The 21,886-nt window shown below is 42.3% G+C and overlaps 2 protein-coding genes across 2 annotated transcripts in view; one reads left to right on the top strand and one right to left on the bottom strand.

Moving 5' to 3' along the window:
- The window catches only part of LOC132390553 (uncharacterized transmembrane protein DDB_G0289901-like), a 263,023-nt gene extending 251,195 nt beyond the window's left edge, over nucleotides 1-11,828 (bottom strand). The window contains exons 1-2 of the mRNA XM_059963165.1: nucleotides 11,695-11,828; nucleotides 11,140-11,189 (exon numbers count right to left, since the gene is read on the bottom strand). Of these exons, the coding sequence (XP_059819148.1) occupies nucleotides 11,140-11,188 (49 nt within the window). The 5' untranslated portion in view covers nucleotide 11,189; nucleotides 11,695-11,828. The remainder of the gene's footprint in view (nucleotides 1-11,139; nucleotides 11,190-11,694) is intronic.
- LOC132390547 (uncharacterized) lies at nucleotides 2,795-4,259 on the top strand. Its single transcript, XM_059963160.1, has 2 exons — nucleotides 2,795-3,717; nucleotides 4,174-4,259. Exons 1-2 carry the CDS (start codon nucleotides 2,924-2,926, stop codon nucleotides 4,205-4,207), a joined length of 828 nt encoding a protein of 275 aa, XP_059819143.1. The 5' UTR covers nucleotides 2,795-2,923; the 3' UTR covers nucleotides 4,208-4,259.
- Nucleotides 11,829-21,886: the final 10,058 nt, after the last annotated feature.

Below are 21,886 nucleotides of genomic sequence, written 5' to 3'. Positions count from 1 at the left end.
AGCTGCAGCTCCAGTTCCCTAACACGGTCCCTTAGGAGCTGCAGCTCGGCGCGCCTGGTGCAGATGTGGACGTCCGGGAGGCTGGGAGACTCCAGGACCTCCCACATCCGACACCGAGAACAACAAGCTGCCCTCACACTCATACTTCCCCTTTCCTCAAATAACAGGAAAAACTGAAACCTAAGCCTACCTTGCCTCGCCCGCTTCCACCTAAGCCCATTGAGCCAAAGCCCTTAAGCCTTCCTTCTGTTCCTGGCTCACTCCGCTGCCCGCTGTATAAGGCTGTGTTCCTTTTAAATCTTCCCCGCTTCACTACCCGACGTCACATGCCTCGCAGTCCCGTCTCTCTTAACCCCGATGAGAAGAACAAAAAATCAAAATGATTCCTGCCGCACTCCCGTTCTGATCCTCCAATTTCCTTCTCCAAAAATAAGTTTAATTCGATCTCTTCCCATCTCACTCATCCCTTGGGCTCACCATAACTCCCTCTCTACTAGGTTTCTCCTCATCTCATTCACCCCTCCTCCACTCCCTACCTCATTCCCTCCTCGGTCTCTCCTTACCTCGCTGTCTTCAACTCACTCTGCCCTCAGGCTCTCCCCAAGTCATTCGCCCCTCACTCTGCCAAACTCCTTGTCCCCATGTTCTCTGTCTATCTCAGTCTCCCCTCATCTCTCCCTACCACCCTCTGCCTCGGACTCTCCCTACCTTCCTTTTTCCTCATTCTCTCCCTACATTCCTCTCCCCTCTGTGTCTCATTATCTCCCTCGGTCTCTCACTACCACTGTCTCCCTTCGGAGCATCCCTTCCCCGTCTCCTTTGGGCACTTTCTAACTCTCCCTCCATGGTCTCTCCCTACTACCCTCCACCCCAGGTCTACTCCCATCTCCCTCTCCTCTGGGTGTCATATACAGTGCTTTGAAAAAGTATTCAGTCCCCACAACTATTTTCATGTATTACCTATTCTGCTTCTAAATTTAAAATATATCGAAGTAGGATATTTTGAGCTAATCCATGAAACAGTGTTCATCGTGTGAAATCAAATCAAAATTCCAAATCTGGTCAACAATTTGCTGAAAATTAAAAACCAAAGTTGTGAGGCTGAAAAAGTATTCATCCTCAATCACCCCATTTGCCGATGGAGAAAATTGGAGTATCACTTGAACAAATACCCCTCTCCCAGTAAGGGCTAACAGTATGGTAGATTTTCAACAGACCAAACCAAAATGAAGACTAAAGAGCATTCAAGACAAGTGATAATATCGAAGCACAAATTTGGGGAAGGGTACAAGACCATCTCAAAGGCACTGAACATTCCTCAGAACTCAGTGTAGTCCATCATGAATCAGTGGAAAAATACGAAACCACAGCCACACTGCCCAGGTCAGGCGATCTCTCTAAACTTAGTCACCGGAGAAGATTGGCACTTGTAAGAGAGGCTACTGTGACAACAGCAGTCACTCGGAGTGAGCTGCAGGAGTCAGTGGCTGCAACTGGAGATGACGTTCATGGCTCCACAATCTTTAAATCCTTGCACAAAACAAGTATTTATGGAAGAATGGCAAAGAACCAGCCCGATAACCCCATCTATACTGGAATGTATGGTATCCCATCCTGCTATGAAGATGATTTTCAGCAGCAGAGACCAGAAATCTAGTCAGGATTGATGGGGCAATGAATGCTGAAAAATACAGAGAGATCCTGGATAAAAACTTGCTAGCCTCTGCTAGAAAGCTTAAACTGGGAGAAGTTCATCTTTCAGCAGGACAACAAGCCAAATCACACTGCCTGAGAAACCATGGAGTGGCTTCAAATGAAGACAATTGACGTCCCTGAGTGGCCCAGTCAGAGTCCTGACCTTAACCCGATCAAACATCTCTGGCAAGACGTCAAGATTGCTGTCCACCAGCACTCCCAACGAACCTGGCACAGCTTGAGAAAATTTGCAAGGAGGAGTGGACAAACCTTGCTCCGTCACATTGTCACAGTTAATAGAGACTTATCTAAAAAGACTACTGGCTGTAATAGCTGTGAGAGGTGGTTCAACTGAGCACTGAGCAAAGGGGAATGAATGCTTTTGAACTGCTGACGTTCCAGTTTTAGAATTTTTAGTTTTTCATGCTTTACAACTTTCCCTGTTGTTTGGGCTCTACTGTGAAAAAGGGAGCATGTGATTCACAAATAAAAATTCTCAGTTAAATTGGTCAAAATCCCTGGTTGTAATATTCACGTATGTGATCAAAGGGTTGGGGACTGAATATTTTTACAAGGTACTCTAAGTACTTGATGAAAACTCTTTTTTTGTAATTTGAAGGACAACCGTTCAGTTGCACTCACATCTACTGTGATGAAGTACTTTGAGAGGTTAGTCATGGCCAGAATCAACTCCAGCCTAAGCGAGGCCCTGGACCTGCTGCAATTTGCCTGTCACCACAATAGGTCTACAGTGGATACAATCTCACTGGTTCTCCACTCGGCCTTGGATCACCTGGACAACAGCTCTGTCAGGCGGCTGTTTATTGATTACAGCTCAGTGATCAACACCATCACCGCCTCAGTATCAATCAACAACCTCCAAAACCTCCCTCTGTCACTGGATCCTTGACTTCTTCTTCAGGAGATCTCATGTTTACAATCTCACTGGTTCTACACTCGGCCTTGGATCACCTGGACAACAGCGATCCCTCTGTCAGGCTGCTGCTTATTGATTACAGCTCAGTGATCAACACCATCACAGCCTCAGTACCAACCAACAACCTCCAAAACGGGGTGAGGGGGGGGGGGGTGTCACGTGATGACGTAGGCTCGAGACGTTGGGAATCCAACTCCCTCGTAAAAAGTAATGAAATAGGGTTTAAGTGAAGAAGAGTTAACAAATACCTACTAGAATCTATTTATAAGCAACTCAGGATTATTTTTAGATATGGCTCCTAAACCGAAACAGAAGAAAGCTACTACTTCGAAGACTGCGCAAGTCGGCGGGGAAAAAGGCCTAACTGTCTCGGCGAAGCCTCGGACTCAAGTTGGATCTGCTCCCGGCGAAGTGCATGGCACTTCTGATGGTGCGGGACAGGAAGTTGCGGCAATGTCGGCGGTCTCTAAGAAGAAACGGCAAGAACAACGCATGCGTGAAGAAACAAGTATGCATGAACAGATACTAACAAAACTACAAATCCCAACTACGGCTGGAAGTGAATCGGAAGTGGAATCAGATTCTTTGGGAAACACAGATGAAGAAGAAGAGGAAAAGGAGGAGATTAAAGGAGACATAAGAGATATCCTGATATATATGATGAATGAATTAAAAGCTATAAGAACAGATGTAAGAAGGATGCAGAATACACTCGATAATGTGGTGGAAAAACAAAAGAAGATGGATAATAAAGTTAAAGAGAAGGAAGTAAAAATGGAAGAAAACACTGAAAGAATAGATAAGATAGAAGACAATAATCTTGCCTGGACAACACAAAGAAAACGGATATTGGAAAAAATAGATGCGCTTGAAAACTCTAGTAGACAAAATAATATTAAAATTGTTGGTCTTAAAGAAGGTACAGAGGGAGAAATTCCGATAAAATTCTTCCAAGAATGGATTCCGAAAATTTTGGAAACGAAAGAAGGAAGTCAAGTAATTGAAATTGAAAGAGCACATAGAGCTTTAAGACCAAAACCTCAACAAGATCAAAATCCAAGATCAATTTTGATAAAATGCTTAAGGTACCAAGATAAAGAAATGATCTTGAAGGCAGCTACTCAAGGTGCTAAAAAGAGAAATGGGCTATTGATGATAGAAGGGAAAAGAGTTTTTTTTTAATCCAGACATAAGTTATGATCTTCTGAAGAGGTGGAAGGAATTTAATCCAGTGAAAAAATTTTTATGGGAAAAGGGTTATAAATTTTTATTGAGCTACCCAGCAAAATTGATTATTTTCCTGGATAACGAAGAAGGAAGGTTTTTCGTTGACTACCGGAAAGCAGAGAAATTTGTACAAGAACTACCTGATATCCACGAGGGGGAGTAAAGAATTATAGAAATGAAGTGAACTAATGATGAAGACTGAAATAAGTTTGGAATAATAAGAAAAAAAATAGTTCAGGAGTATTAACTGGGAGTAGAGACAATAATTTTTTTCTGTTTCTTCACTAATATATTTTCTTTCTTTTTTTTTGCAGGGGAGCTGGAGAAGCTCCTGATCGATGGCTGTGAGTTTCACGTGTACAATCATGGCGATTGCCATGACCTGTAAAATGGGGGGGGGGGTAATGTTGTGTTCTTTTTATTCACAACATTAGTGGGGGGGTATTTTGTTTAATTGTCTTATATATTAGTTATCTTTCTTCTATTTTTCTTCTTTTTTGCCTGGATGGTTGGGGAGAGACTCATAGCAACATGGAGAATTTTAAAGAGTTCCCAAGGTATTATGAATAATTAATTTACTTAATTTTTTAAGTTTTATTGTGAATGGACTTAATGGACCTGTGAAAAGAAAAAGAGTTTTAACATATATTAAGAAAATGAAAGGAGATATAGCTTTTCTACAAGAAACACATTTAACAGAAACAGAACATAAGAAATTAAAGAGAGATTGGGTTGGAAATGTCATTGCAGCTTCATTTAATTCAAAATCGAGAGGAGTTGCAATTTTGGTTAATAAAACTTTACTAATTAAAATACAAAATGTAGTAATTGATTCTGTGGGGAGATATGTGATTATACATTGTCAAATTTTTTCAGAATTATGGACTCATGAACATTTATGCACCAAATGAAAATGATGCAAAATTCATACAAGAAGTTTTTTTGAACTTGGCTGATGCACATGATAAAATATTAATAGGTGGAGACTTTAATTTTTGTTTCGATCCAGTTTTGGATAGGTCAACTAAAGTCATTACAAAATCAAAAATAATAAAACTAACTTTATCATTAATGAAAGATTTAAGCCTGATTGATATATGGAGAAAAATTAATCCAAGAGAAAAACACTATTCATTTTATTCAAATAGACATAAATCTTATTAAAGGATTGATTTTTTTTATAATCAAAAAATATTCAGGATAGAGTGAAAAGTGTGGAATATAAAGCAAGAATACTGTCAGATCATTCCCCCTTGATAATGACAATGATAAAGATGGATAAGGAGGAACTGATCTGTAGATGGAGATTTAATTCAATTTTATTAAAATGTCAAGAATTTTGTGATGTTATAAAAAAACAGATTCAATTTTTTTTGATACGAATTTACATTCAGTTGAGGATAAAATTGTATTATGGGAAGCGATGAAAGCATATTTAAGGGGTCAGATTATAAGTTATACATCTAAAATTAAGAAGGAATACATGGCAGAAATAGATCAATTGGAAAAAGATATCATAAAGTTAGAAAAATAATCTCAAAGATACATGACAGAAGAAAAACGAAGACAACTTGTTAATAAAAAATTACAATATAATACACTCCAGACATATCGTACAGAAAAAGTAATTATGAGAACTAAACAGAAATATTATGAATTAGGTGAAAGATCACATAAGCTTGGCAGCTGAAAACAGAACAGGCTTCTAAAACAATAAATGCAATTAGAACAAGTGCAAATAAGGTTACTTATAAACCTTTAAAAATTAATGAAACTTTAAAAAAAACTTATACTGAACTATATCAATTGGAATCACAAAATAAGATTGCTGAGATAGATAATTTTTTATCAAAAATAACCCTTGCAAAATTAAATTTGGAAGAACAGAAAGGATCAGATATGCCCTTTACATTAAAAGAGTTGAAGAAGCTTTAGGATCACTTCAGAGTAATAAATCCCCAGGAGAAGATGGTTTTCCTCCTGAATTTTATAAAAAATTTAAAGATTTATTAATTCCTCCTTTTATGGAATTAATATATCAAGTGGAAAGAATGCATAAACTTCCACAATCTTTTTTAACATAATTGCCAAAAAAATATATAATCCTTTAAAACCAACATCATATAGGCCTATTTCTTTGTTGAATACAGATTATGAAATAATAACAAAAAATTTATATAATAGAATATCTAAATATTTACCAAAATTAATACATATGGATCAAACAGGTTTTATTAAAAACTGACAATCAATGGATAATATAACTCGGTTACGTAGTATAATTCATTTGGCACAAAAAAGAGAGGGAATGAGTGTGGCAGTTGCTTTGGATGCAGAAAAAGCATTTGATAGATTGGAATGGGATTTTTTATTTAAGGTATTGGAAAAATATAAGTTGGAAAATCTTTTATACAATGGATTAAAACTTTAAATACTAATCCTCAAGCTAAAGTTGTTACAAATGGTCAGATTTCAACACCATTTTGCTTAATAAGGTCAACTGGACAAGGCTGCCCATTATCACCTGCTTTATTTGTATTGGCAATAGAACCATTAGCTGAATTAATTAGAACAGATTCAGACATTGGGGGCTTTAGAGTTAATCAAGAAGAATATAAGATTAATTTATTTGCTGATGATGTTTTGATTTATTTAACAAACCCATTGCAATCTTTGCAAAGACTATCTTTTAGATTGGAAGAATATGGGAAAGTATCAGGGTACAAAGTAAATTGGGATAAAAGTGAAATTTTACCCCTTACCAAAATTACCAAAGGAAATTATAATCAATGTCGATTAGTAACTCAATTTCGATGGTCAATAAATGGGATAAAATATTTAGGTATTAGAGTTGATAATGATGTAAAAAAATTATATAAACAAAATTATTTGCCATTATTAAAAAAAAATAAAAGAGTATCTTGATAAATAGATGACGTTACCAATAACATTAATAGGTAGAGTTAATGCTGTAAAAATGAATATATTTCCTAGATTGCAATATTTATTCCAAACTTTACTAATACAATTTACTAATACAATTCAAGAACTGAATAACTATGTAAGGAAATTTCTTTGGAAAGGAAAGATGTCAAGAATATCATTGGAAAAATTGATAAATAAATTTGATTTAGGAGGGTTACAACTTCCAAATGATAAGAATTATTATAAAGCAAATCAACTTAGATTTATTGCGTCTTTTTTTGATGAAGAAAAAACGGCATGGATTAGAATAGAATTAGATAAGTTAGGAGAAAACATACCAGAAGATTTTATATATAAATGGGAATCCAAATGGATACCGGAAAAAAAAGAATCTCCTATATTAAGTCACTTGATTGATTTATGGAATAAGGTAAATAGGGATGATGAGATAAAGAAATCTTTATTAGCAAAAAGAACTTTAATTCAAAATAGGCTTATTCCTTTTATAATGGATAATAAACTTTTACATAATTGGTTCCAAAAGGGGATTAAATATATAGGTAATTGTTTTGAAGGAGGTATATTGATGTTGTTTGATCAATTAAAAAATAAATATAAAATATCAAACAACACTGTTTTCTGTTATTTTCAATTTAAAGCTTATTTACGAGAAAAGCTGGGTCAAACAATGTTGATGCCAAAACCTAGTGAAATAGAAATATTAATTCAAAGAGGAAAAATTAAAAATTTACATCCTGTATGTACAATTTGATTCAAAATCAGACAATTAAATCAGGAATTCATAAATCAAGACAAAAATGGGAATCTGATTTGAATATTAAAATTGATGGAAAAAGCTGGTCAAGATTATGTTCTGATAGTATGATAAATACAATAAATATTTGACAGATTAGTACAATATAATTTTTTACATCAATTATATATAACACCACAGAAAATAAATAGATTAAATTCAAATATGCCTGACCAATGTTTTTGATGTAATCAAGAAATTGGCACTTTTTTACATTCTACTTGGTCTTGTTTTAAAATTCAATCATTTTGGATAAATCTAAGACTTTTATTGGAACAAATTACTGGAGTACAACTCCCACATAGTCCAATATTATTTTTATTAGGAGACACTGAAGCGACAATACCAAAACTTAAATTGAATAAGTATCAGAAAAAATTTATAAAAATTGCATTGGCAGTAGCCAAAAAAGTTATCGCAGTTACTTGGAAATCTGATTTATATTTAACTATGGATCGTTGGAATAATGAAATATATAGTTGTATTCCACTTGAAAAAATTACTTACAATCTAAGAAATGAATATGATATATTTTTGAAAATTTGGCTCCCATACCTACAAAAGATAGGATTAAATACATAGGTCCTTTGAAGATAAAATTATAAATTAATTGGAGAAAATTAAAAATTAAAATTAAAATTATTTTGAACTCCATGGAGCATGTGGGGATCCTCCGATATACAGGCAACCTTTCTCTTCTTTCTTTCTTTTTTTTTCTTTAAATAAGGGTTAAGGGGGGGAGGGTTAAGGGGGGGGAGGGTTAATATTATTTTTTCTCTTTCATACTACTTTATCAGTACATTTATTCTTTGTAATTTTCTAAAAAATTAATAAATAAATTAAAAAAAAACAACCTCCAAAACCACCCTCTGTCACTGGATCCTTGACTTCTTCATCAGGAGACCTCAGTCAGTGCAGATGGAAAATAACATTACCTGCTCACTGACAATCAACACCGGCACACCTCAAGGATCAAACTCAGCCCACTGCTCGATTCTCTCTCCACACCAACAACTGTGTGGCTCGGCACAGCTCAATCACCATCTATAAATTTGCCGATAACACAACTATTGCTGGCAGAATTTGAGATGGTGACGGGGAGGCGTACAGGAGTGAGTGGATCAGCTGGTTGAGTGGTGTCATAACAACAACCCTGCACTCCACGTCAGTAAGACCAAGAAAATGATTGTGGACTTCAGAAAGGGGAAGTCAAGGGAATACACACCAGTCCTCATCGAGGGATCAGCAGTGGAAAGGGTGAGCAGTTTCAAGCTACTGGGTGTCAACGTCTCTGAAGATCGATCCTCAGACCAACATATTGAGCCAATTGTAAAGGAGGCCCAACTGTGGCTACATTTCATCAGGAGTTTGAAGGACTTGGTCTGACTCCAAATACACTCGCAAATCTCTACAGATGTACAGTGGAGAGCATTCTAACTGGTTGTATCACCGTCTGGTATGGAGGGCCACAGCACAGAATCAGAAAAAGGTGCAGAATACTGTAAACTCAACCAGCTCCATCATGGACACACGCCTCCCCAGCATCGAGGACATCTTCACAAGTAACGCCTCAAAACAGCAGCATCCATCATTAAAGACCCCCATCACCCAGGAAATGCCTTTTTCTCCTTGCTGCTGTCAGGGAGGTGGTACAGGAGCCTGAAAACACACACTCAACGCTTCAGGAACAGCTTCTTCTTCTCTGCCATCAGATCTCTAAATGGACAATGAACCCATTTACACCACTGTAAAAACTTTTTATGCTCTGTCTTTGCACAACTTTTTTTTATTTAAATATATTTCTTCTTGTGATATATAGTTTTTTTTTATCTTGTACTGTAGTGTACTGGCACAAAACAACAAATGAGATGACATATACCAGTGGTATCAGACCTGATTCTGATCAATCAAACCCTTTCCTCCTACACAGCTCTCCATTCTTCTACCATCCATGTGCCTATCTATGAGTTTCCTTACACACCCTATCAAATATTGAAAGGCTGGAGAGAGTGGACACAGAGACGTGTCCGATAGTGGAGGAGTCTCGGACCAGCCTCAGAATACAACGACGCCCCTTTAGAACAGAGATAAGCAGGAATTTCTTTACCCGGAGTGTGGTGAATCACTGAAGTTCATTACCACAGACGACTGTGGAGGTCACGTCATTGGGGATACACTCAGTGGCCACTTTACCAGGTACACCTGCACACTTGTCCATTAATACAAATATCTAATTAGCCAATTACACTCTGCACATAATAAAGTGGTCACTGAGGGCACATAGTTACACTGATTCCAAGAGCAACACACACAAAATGCTGGATGAACTCAGCAGGTCAGCCAGCTTAGACAGAAAAGAATAAACAGTCAACATTTCAGGCTGAGACTCTGTGGTGAACTGTCTGGACACGCCCCCTGCTGACTGCACCCGTGACTCCTCCCACAGACCCCTGTATAAAGGCGATTGAGGCCTGAGCCCGGCCTCTCAGTCTCCAGGATGTAGTATGGTGGTCACTCACTGCTTGTTCCTTCTTCCAGTCAATAAAAGCCGATATCTCGCCTTTACATCTCAGAGTGAGTTATTGATGGTGCTTCAGACTCTTCATCACGACTGGAAAGAAGGACTGGGAAAAAAAAAGATGGACTGCTCCTCTTGCTTCCCGGTCCTGATGAAGAAACTTGGCCCGAAATATTGACTGTTTACTCTTCTGCATAGATACTGCCTGGCCTGCTCATTTCCTCCAGCATTTTCTGCCTGTTGCTATTCACGGGGCAATTTATAAAGACCAATTAACTGACTAACCGGTACATCTTTGGACTGTGGGAGGAAACCGGATCACCCAGAGGAAACCCACAGAGGGTGGTACGAATGCAGAATGAGCTGCCACTGGAAGTCATTGAGACAGGTACGATAATAACATTTAAAAGGCACCTCTGCCCCACGGTGATGCTCGCCTTGGTAACGTCACCCAGCTCCGCCCCTGACCCAGTCCGTCTCTCATTCACACCGTCAGCCACCTCCCACTCCTGCACTCTGCTCTCCACACACTCTGCTGGCTGTGCCTGAAATTGCCCCAAACCCCTTCACCCACCACCATTCACTAATCTGGTTAAGTAACATACAACCCAACTTTGCTTTCACATCCCAACATAGACTCACCACTTCCTCCCAGTGTAATCTCCTCCAGCCTCTCAACACTCCCTCCAGTCCCAGCCTCTCGGAGTGTAATCACTGCATTTCCAGCCGTGCCTTCTCCTCAGTCTTCAAGCCTGAGATTCTCTGCTGAAACCTCTCTGCCTCCCCATCTCCCTCCACTCCCTACTGTTGTTTCACCAAACCGGGTATCTGGACGTTTCTGATCACCAGCTCTAATGCCGTGTGTCCTGGTGTCAAATTGCATTCATAATGTTCCCCAGGTCCCTTCAGTACTTTTCCCCATTAAATACAGGCTGTCTCTGCTCATCTACAGAAACAATAAATAACATCTACTCCCTCTTACTGTACACAGCACGCAGTTTGTCCCTACAAGACATTACTCACCCAGAAAACCCAGGATCAGCAGCACAACCCTCAGTTCAGCCGGTGACATTCTGGAAATGAAAGACTGGAATTAACTCAGTGAGAAATGACACACTGGGGCGGAGGACAAGGTGTAAATGGGGATGGGAACTGAGGATGGAAAGGGATATCCACCTACAGTGGGATAGATACATCACACCCTCACTGAAACCCCACAGACAGAAGTGGGATCTCTTTATCTCCCTCACTGAACCCAAAGATAGAGATGAAACCTCCCTCAGTGAGAACTCAGAGGTGAGATACTCCAGAGTCCCCATGGAAGGAGGTGAGATCTCCCTCTCTGGATCACACATACAGTGAGTTCTCCGTGACTGAGACCCCAGACAGAGGTGAGAAATCCCTTTCTGAAACCTCACAGATGGATGAGACAGAGGAGCTCCATCTACCTTCATTTATTTACTCTCTCTCTCTCTCTCTCTCTCTCTCTCTCTCTCTCTCTCTCTGCATCACCCACACACAAACACAGAACACAAGACAAATTTCCAGATTCAATCAGTCTGGGTGATGTCTACTCACGTGTGACTCCCGATGAGGTGTTGCTGTGTGAACTGGAGGGAGATGGGACCACCTACAACCTCCTCACTCTCTGCTGTGAGTGGTGTCAGACGCAGCGACAGGTCAACGACTACTTTCCGCACCGGCTTCTCGAAGCAATGAAACCAGAACTGGGCGGTGGAACAGTTGACGTATGTTTTGAAAAAGTATGCAAAGCAAACAAACAAACGTCATGTATCCTGAGCCTCTGTAATGAAGAGCCTATTGTTCCCAGTCAGTGAGCTTCCTCTAACAACCACAGTGATGGGTCAGTATTGAGCAGAGGGACAGGAATGGACACAGGTGCTGGAGAGGAAATAGTCACAGGATTACTGTTGCCAGGTTTATAATGGGTCAGTATTGTGGAGAGGAAGGTGTAGATCGTCTGTAATGGACAGCAGACATTAGAGGGGGAGTGGACACAGGATAAACCCCCGGTCAGGTTGGCAATGGGTCAGTAACGGGGAGTGGACCGTGTACAGAGTCTGTAATGGAGAAGGAATTTAGAGAGAATTTAATGAAAGATGCAAAGATGTTTATACACAGATGCAGGTGTGTAGTCACACTGGTCAACCGTGGGGTGTTTATCTCAGACTGCAGGAAGGGGCAGCAGTAGTTAGGAGGGCCAATGGCACATTGACATTTATTGTATGGGAGGGTGTTGGTCATAGAGTCATGGAGCACTACAGCATAGAAACAGGAAATTCGGCCATTCTAGTCCATGCCAGCCTGCTCCTCTGCCTCGTTCCCATCTCCCTGCACCCAGACCACAGCCCTCCAGACCTCTCTCATCTCATCCACCTATCCAAACTTTTCCTAAATGTTACAATTGAATTTGCATCTACCACTTCCGTTGGCAGCTCGTTCCACTCACACCACCCTCTGAGTGTAGTTCTCCCTCAGATTCCTCTAAAATATTTCCTCGTTCCCACTAAGAAAACCAGTGAATAAATTCCTAATGGATTCAAACTGTCCCTGTAACTCAGATCCTCAAGTCCCAGCAACATCCTTGTAAATGTTCTCTGCATTCTTTCAAGTTTATTAATATCTTTCCTACCGGTAGGTGACCAGAACTGCACACATTATTTTGAAATCACCTTCACTAACATCATTTACAACTTCAACATAACATCCCAATCCTATACCCTGTACATACCAATGTACCTAAAGCTCTCTTTACAACCTATCTACCTGTGACACTGCTTTCAAGCAAATGTGGATCTGTATTTCCAGGTCCCGTGGTTCTACCGTACACCTCAGAGCCCTAACATTCACTATGGAAGTCTTATCTTGGTTTGTCCTCCCAAATTCAACATCTCACCCCCATCTGCAATAAATTCTATCTGCCCTTTCTCAACCCCTTTTCTCAGCTGGTCCAGATCCCACTGCAACCATTGATAGCTTCCTCACTGTCCATTACACACACAATCCTGGTCAGCAGCAACATTGCTGATCCAGTTTACCACATTATCATGCAGATTGTTGTTACAGATGACAAACAACGGGCCCAGAACTGATCCCTGTGGTCACCACGAGTCACAGGCCTTTCTGACTGGAGGCCTGTGACTAGTGGTGTGTGTCGTAGGGATCAGAGCTGGGTCTGTACTTGTAAATGGCTGCCTCTCTGACTGGAGGCCTGTGACTAGTGGTGTGTGCCACAGGGATCAGAGCTGGGTCTGTACTTGTAAATGGCTGCCTCTCTGACTGGAGACTAGTGGTGTGTGCCGCAGGGATCAGAGCTGGGTCTGTACTTGTAAATGGCTGCCTCTCTGACTGGAGGCCTGTGACTAGTGGTGTGTGCCACAGGGATCAGAGCTGGGTCTGTACTTGTAAATGGCTGCCTCTCTGACTGGAGGCCTGTGACTAGTGGTGTGTGCCACAGGGATCAGAGCTGGGTCTGTACTTGTAAATGGCTGCCTCTCTGACTGGAGGCCTGTGACTAGTGATGTGTGCCACAGGGATCAGAGCTCGGTCTGTACTTGTAAATGGCTGCCTCTCTGACTGGAGGCCTGTGACTAGTGGTGTGTGCCGCAGGGTCAGAGCTGGGTCTGTATTTGTAAATGTCTGCCTCTCTGACTGGAGGCCTGTGACTAGTGGTGTGTGCCACAGGGATCAGAGCTGCGACTGCACTTGTTTGTCACCTATGTCGACAAATTTGCGAATGACACCAAGGTTTGGGCTGTCGTGGAGAATAAGGAAATCTATGAAAGCTTGCAGCAAGATGGAGACCAGCTGGAAAAATGGGTTTGAAATTGGCAAATGGAATTTAATGCAGACAAGTGTGAGGTGTTGCTCTTCGGTCGGACATTCCAGGGTCGGGCTTACACAGTGAGCAGTAGGTCACTGAAGAGTGAGGTAGAACAGGGGCAACTGGGAATACAAATCCATAATTCCTTGAAAGTAACATCACAGGTAGAGAGGGTCATAATATGCTTTTGGCACATTGGGCTTCATAAATCACAGTATTGAGTAAAGGAGTTGGATGTCCTGTTGAAGTTGAAGATGTGGTGAGGCACAATTTAGAGAACTGTGTACATTTCTGTTCAGCTACCTACAGGTCGGATATCAACAAGATTCAAAGAGTGCAGAGAACATTCACAAGGATGTTACCAGGACTTGAGGACCTGAGTTACAGAGAAAGGTTGAACAGGTTATGACTTTATTCCCCAGAGTGTAGGAGAATGAGGGGAGATGTGACAGAGGTTTATTTTCCCTATCCATACCCCTCACGATACAATATTATGGAGAGGGTAAATGTAAACAGAGCTTGAACTGTTTCAGGGGAACACGAGAGGGATCTTCTTCACTGAGAGAGAGGCGAGAGCGTGGAACAAGCTGCCAGCCGAAGAGGTGGATGCACGTTCGATTTCAACATTCAAGAGAAATGTGGATTGTACGAGGGTGGGAGGGGTACAGAGGGTTCTGGTCTGGGAGGAGGTCGATTGGACGAGGCAGGTTAATAGTTCAGCATGGACTAGATGGACAGAAAGTCCTGTTTCTGTGTTGTGCTGTTCAGCCAATCCTCCATCATGCCAGTATCTTCCCTGGGCTCTGATCTTGTTTAACAGCCTCATGTGCAGCACCTTGTCAAAGGCCGACTGAAAATCCAAGTCAACAACATCCACTGACTCTCTTTTCTCTCTCCTGCCTGTTATTTTCTCAAAGAGTTTCAGAGCTTTCTCATGCAACATTTCCCCTGAGGAAACCATGCAGACTACGGCCTATTTTTTCATGTGCCTTCACGTTCCCCAGAACCTCATGGTTAGTAATGGACTCCAACATCTTACCAACCACTGAAGTCTGATGAACTGGCCTATGAATTACTGTCTGAGTTTGCAACTTTCTGTAGCTTTTTCTGATCCTGTACAGTATCCCCTCCATTCCAGACAGTGCTGAACCGGTTAGAATGCTCTCTACGGTACCTCTGTAGAAATTTGTGAGAGTCTTTGATGACAAACCAAGTCTCCTCAAACTCTTAAATATAGGCACTGTCTTTGTAATTCCATTAATGTTGGGCCCAGGAGAGATCTTCAGAGATGCTGACACCCAGGTCCTTGAATCTGCTCACCCTTTCCACTGCTGATCCCTCATTGAAGACTGGTGTGTGTTCCCTTGACTTCCCCTTGCTGAAGTCCACAGTCAATTCCCTGGTCTTACTGACATTAAGTGCAAGGTTGTTGTTTTGACTCCACACAACCAGCTGATCTTTCCCACTCCTGTACACCTCCTCATCACCACCTGAACTGCCGCCAACAATAGTTGTGGAATCTGCAAATTTATGAATGGTGTTTGAGGCACCTACACTCACTTCTACACACTGACACTCTTGAATTTCTGGCATCCTGTCTTCCACAGTGAAGACAGACACCAATACTTGTAAATTCATCCACTATTTTTGTCCCCCATTAGAACCTGTCCAGCGGTTTTCCACTGGTCCAATATCCACTCTCCCGTCTCTTTATATATCTGAGAAAAACTTTTGTATCCACTTTTATTGGATAGCTTACCTTCATATTTCGCATTTCTCTCATTGCTTTTGAAGTTGCCTTCTGTTGGTTTTCATCGGCTTCCCAATCTTTCAGCCTCACACTGATTTTGTGATCCATGCCCTCTCTTTTGCTTTTATGCCATCTTCGACTTCCCTTGTCAGCCTCAGTCTCCAGTTAGAACACTTCTTCTCTGGGATGTATTTATGCTGGGTCTGCCAATCCAACTTTTCTCCAATCTGCACGCCCCAAAACTGCCTCGACCACTTTCCAAATCCCTCGAGTCAGCCTGGCTCCTTCTGTACAGAACAAATGGGGGGGGTGGGAATGAACACTTTGGAACTGCTGATATTTCAGTTTTTGAATTCTTAGTTTTCCACACTTTACAATTTCCCCTGTTTCTTTTCTGGCTCCATTGCAAAAACAAGGAGCATGTGATTCACAAATAAAAATTCCCAGTTAAATTGATCAAAATCCCTGGCTGCAAAACTCATTTTTGTGAACAAGGTGTCAGGGCCTGAATACTTTTTCAAGGCACTGTAAAAAGACAGATAGATTGATAAATAAATAATACTGAGAACATGAGATGTAGAGTCCTTAGGTTGTGGAATCAGGTTAGTATTGAGGTGAGTGAAGTTATCCTCACTGGATCAGTAATAACTGTTCTTGACCTGGTGATGTGAGACCAAGGCTCCTGTACCTCCTGCCCAGTGGAAGCAGTGAGAAGAGAGCACAGTCTGGATGGGGGTCACTGGTGATGGATGCTGCTTTGTTTGTGCCGACGCTTCTTGTCGATGTGAATGGTGGGGAGAGCTTTTTCTGGGTACTGGGCTGTATCCACCACTTTTAATAGGCTTCTCCATTCTTGTGTACTGGTGTGGGACTGGGACATATCAACCAGTGAGTGGTGGCCTGGGCTTGAGGGTCCGGGACATCTTCTGCTCCTGGTGTGTTGTCTTCTTGCATAATGAGATGGAGGGGCCTCAGGAGGTAACTCTAGAGCAGAGTGTCCTGTTTTCATTCCACACACTGATCAGTAGATAAAATGGCCACAGTCCCTTGGAATGTGGAGACAATAACGTGTGATCAGGGTCGGATCAGTGTCAACGGCGTTTGATGGTCAGTATGTACCCAGTGGGCCAAAGAGCCTGTTTCTGTGTTGTATGACTGTAACTATCTCTCCGTCCTCCCTCACCTCTGCTGTCTTTCACTTTCTCACTCTCCCTATCCCCTCCCCTCGAACTCCTCAATGCATAGTTTCTGACCTGTGACATTTCACCAAATGTGACCTGTGTCTCTGATGTGAAAACCCCTCTGTTCTCAGACTGTTTGCATCTGGTGGCAAACAGAACAGGGCAGAATTAACCAGAGGGATGTTCCTATTGGAACTGAAATGGCCAAGAAGAAAGAGTGAATAATCTGGAATGTTTTGCACAGAAACTGAATATTCAGACACACAAACTACATGGGCATCTCTCTGACCCTCTCTCACCTCACCCCCCCCCCCCACATGTCTCACTCTCCGTATCAGCTCAGCACCCTATTCCAGGAACTCCTCTCAGTTCTGTTAGTGGGTGAATTTGCATCTGTGGCTTTCAATATGTGATACCTGCGTGAGTGAAATGAACAGTCCATTGTTCTCAATCTGTGTGTTTTTTGTTGCCTTTGATTTCCTGTTGTTTGCCTCCCACCCTTCTTAAAGAGTGGAGTGACATTTACAGTTTTCCATTCCTCCCAAATCCCAGAATCTAGTGATTGTTGAAAGATCACTACTAATGCCTCCACAATAATTTCAGCCACCTTTTTCAGAACCCTGGGGTGTTGTCTATCTGGTCCAGGTGACTTATCGACTTTCAGACCTTTCAGCTACCCAAGCACCTTCTCCTTAGTAATAGCAACTACACTGACTTCTGCCCCCGACACTCGAATTTCTGGCAGACTGATGGTGTCTTTCACAGTGAAGAAAAATACAAAATACTTATTAAGTTTGTCCGCCTTTCTTAATACAGCATTATGACCTCTCTAGTGTCATTTTCCACTTGTCTCTATTTTACTTTTTGCATACCTGAAAAACCTTTTGTTTTCTTCTTTTAAATTACTGGCGAATTAACCTTCACATTTCATCTTTTCTCGTTATTGCTTTTTTATTGCCTTCATTTAGTTTTTAAAACCCTCCAGCTTCCCATTAATTATTGATTTACTGTATGCCCTTGCATTTGAATTTATGCTGTCATTAACTTCACTTTACAGCCACAGTTGACACAGTTGCCTCATCTTCCCTTTGCGATATTTCTTTATCTTTGGTATTTATCTATCCTGCATTTCCAAATTACTCCCAGAAACTCCAGCCCTTGCTGCTCTGTCATCATCCCTGCTAATGTCCGCTTCCAATCAACTTTGTCCAGCTCCTCTCTCATGCCTCTGTAGTTCCCTTTACCCCACTGATACATCTGATTTCAGCTTCTCCCTCTCAAACTGCAGGGTGAATTCTATCATATCATGATCTCTGCCTCATTACACAACACCAAATCCAGACTTGTCTTTTCCCCAGTGGGTTCAACCACGAGCTGCTTTAAAAAGCCATCTCGTAGGCATTCTACAAATTCCTTCTTTTGGGATCCAGCACCAACATGATTTTCCCAATTTACCTGCAAATTGAAACCGCCATGGCTATCATTCGATTGCCTTTTATACATGCTCTTTCTAACTCCTGGTGCAATTTGTAGCCTACATCCTAGTTACTGTTCTGAGGCCTGTGTACATTGAATTGGAATTGAACTTACAACTTACAACCTTCATATACAGGAGTAAAAGTCTTATGTAGGGCTCTCAGTACCAGTAACTGTGGTGTTAACTGTTCAGGCTAACAAACTGGCTTCTTTGTATTGTTATAACAAAATGGCTTCTCTGTAATGTTACTTAATGCTGTAATGTGTTTCAGTATCTGGAATGTTTGGGTTATAACTGTAGCTAAGGGGGGAACTAGTCAATGGAGAATTGTTATTCTATCTTGTATCTGTGAGCTGAGCAGGAGTTCACGGTCTTTTCTCGGGAGGCGAGCGAGGAGGATGACGTGTGAGGAGCGGACAGTGGTTCCAGGGCAGTGGATACTGGACGTCGGTGGTTCGGACGGTGGTCGAAGGCTCGGAAGGTCATTGTGGATGGAACCGGAGGCGTGAGCTCCAACGCATTAAAATATTATGTGCACAAACTGATAAACTTACTGATTTGGCGTTTTTAGGTTATCTGTTTCTACTAATCCATCACTAGGAAATAACTATAAAGTTGCAATTACTTACTCGCCTTTGGTGTATTGTCTGATATTTGTGTTGTGAGCGTGTACTGGAGGGGGGGCATTACACTGTATTTACACCGAAGTACTGCACTATTGGCGGGGCAACTGAGGTTCACCATAGGTAAACGGGGGTAAATTGGGGGCTCAGATGCTATACTTCTGTTTTGTCTCTATCTAACTGCGCAATTTATAATAAATGTTACGTACACCAGGACAGTCAATATAACATAGAAATACAGTTGCATCAGCATGAATTAATCAGTCTGATGGCCTGGTGGAAGAAGCTGTCCCGGAGCCTGTTGGTCCTGGCTTTTATGCTGCGGTACCGTTTTCCGTATGGTAGTATCTGGAACAGTTTGTGGTTAGGGTGTCTTGGGTCCTCAATGATCCTTTGGGCCCTTTTTACGCACCTGTCGCTGTAAATGTCCTGAATAGTGGGAAGTTCACATCTACAGATGCACTGGGCTGTCCACACCACTCTCTGCAGAGTCCTGCGATTGAGGGAAGTACAGTTCCCATACCAGGCAGTGATGCAGCCAGTCAGGATGCTCTCAATTGTGCCCCTGTAGAAAGTTCTTAGGATTTGGGGGCCCAGACCAAACTTCCTCAACCGTCTGAGGAGAAAGAGGCACTGTTGTGCTTTTCCACCACACAGCTGGTATGTACAGACCACGTGAGATCCTCGGTGATGTTTATGCTGAGGAACTTAAGGCTGTTCACCCTCTCAACCCCAGATCCATTGATGCCAATAGGGGCGAGCCTGTCTCCATTCCTCCTGTAGTCCACAACCAGCTCCTTTGTTTTTTAACGACATTGAGGGAGAGGTTGTTTCCTTGACACCTCTGTGTCAGTGTGATACAACTCTCATCAGGGATTTTTTAGTCTTGCAGATTCTGAATTTTACCCACAAGGATTCTACATACATTCTCCAACCCCACCTTCCCTGGACACTCCAACCCTCCTCTCTCCTCAGACACTACCAACCCTCTTCCCCATTCTGATCCCAACTCTCATCCGTGCCGGGTCTTCACAATTCCCTCTGGCCTTCCCCTCTCTGAGGGAGAACATTCTGTCCTCATTAAGGCCTCACTTTTGCCCCACTGCACCCACCGTGACATTGAACTCTTCTTCCATTGCCTCTGTATCCATGCTTACGTCTTTGGCAAGGACTCTGCAGACCGCACCGATTACCCAGTCTGCCATCTCCAACCCTCCTCTTCCTGGACACCGTGCTCTGGTCTTCTGCCTGCTCTTCTTTTTATAGCCAATTGCCTGCGAAACACCAACTGTCTTAACTTTAACCCTCCTCACTCCAATTCCAACCTCACCCCTCTGTACACGCTGCTCTCCACTCTCTCCGCACTAATCCTAACCTCACTATCAATCCTCCAGATAAGGGTGGGGTGCTGTAGTAGTCTGGTGGACTGACCACTACCCTGCTGAGTCCACGAAACAACTCTCACACAACTCCTCCTACTTAATCCTTGAACAGGACCCCACTAAGGAGCACCAGACTATGGTCTCCCACACCGTCACAGACCTCATCGACTCTGGGATCTCCCATCCACTGCCACCAACTTCATAGTTCCCTTAACCTGCACCTCCTGTTTCCACCTCCCACTCAAGATCCACAAACCTGACTGTCCAGGTAGACCCAGTGTTTCAGCCTGCTCCTACCCCACTGAACTTACATCTGCATACCTCCACTGTTTTATTCCCCTCGTTCAGTCCCTCCCTACCTACATCCATCACACTTCACGTGATCTTGATCTTTTCAATGTCTTTAAGCTCCCTGGTCCTGATCACCTCATTTTCACTCTGGATGTCCAGACCCGATACACTTCCATCCCCCATCGGGTGGGCATTAAATCTCTCCACTTTCTTCATGTAAAGGGGGTTTCTTCTTTTTTCTTTGTTACTGTTGGGAAAGGGTTTCTTTTTGTTAACTAGCAGGAATGCTAATTTACTGATACCGAGAATGGTATTCCTTTGTAAACCAAATGGGGATTAATGTTCTTTCTTCTGAGTCTGTAAGCTTTTGTTGACGGGCTTTTGGGCAGATCGGCGCGAGGGGGTCGAGAGAGAGGACGCAATGCTCTAAGCTGGGCGCGGATCGGGGTCTGAGGCCGGGAGATTCTCCGGGGGGGGGGGATGAAGCTAGATGTGCTTGGTTGACCACTCGGAGGGTCCTGAGCTGTTTGGAGAGTCGAGGAGTTCGGAGGGTCCTGAGCTGCGAGTCGAGGAGTTCGGAGGGGATCGAGTGGTGGCCAGAAGACTTCAGTAATTGAGCTCCAACGGTTGTGCACGAAGTGGTTTGGACTTTGATAAGTTTGGCGCCTTTTCTTTAATTTTCTCTTCATATATACTGTATCGTTATTAATCACTTAGTTATAGTAACCTTTATAAATTGTACTCATTTAATCGCATATGGTGTACTGTCTGTTTTTGGGCGAGGCGGGGACATCACACAGCATCCACACCAGCTGATTACCCAGTTTGGTGGGGCCGAAGGCTGCTCCCCCTAGACAAGAACGAGCTGAGCGAGCCTGAGGCGACCCAGGGAGTTACATTCAGAACAACAGAGTCAACCATTTCCCATCTACCACCACTCTCCTCCGTCTGGTGGAACTGGTCCTCATCCTCAATAATTTCTCCTTCGGTTCCTCCCACCACCTTCAAACCAAAAGTGTGGCCATGGGCACTCACATAGGTCCCAGCTGTGCCTCCCTTTTTGTTGGCTACATTTAACATTCCTGTTCAAAGCGTACACTGGTATTGCTCCCCAACTCTTCCCATGCTAATCAAAGACTGCATTGGTGCTGATTCCTACACCCGTGCTGAGCTCGTCAACTTTGCTTCCAACTTCCACCCTGCCCTCAAATTTACCTCGTCT

The sequence above is a fragment of the Hypanus sabinus genome, unplaced genomic scaffold (genome assembly GCF_030144855.1).
Source record: "Hypanus sabinus isolate sHypSab1 unplaced genomic scaffold, sHypSab1.hap1 scaffold_95, whole genome shotgun sequence".
NCBI classification, from domain to species: domain Eukaryota; kingdom Metazoa; phylum Chordata; class Chondrichthyes; order Myliobatiformes; family Dasyatidae; genus Hypanus; species Hypanus sabinus.
This window is presented reverse-complemented; position numbering and strand designations above follow the sequence as displayed.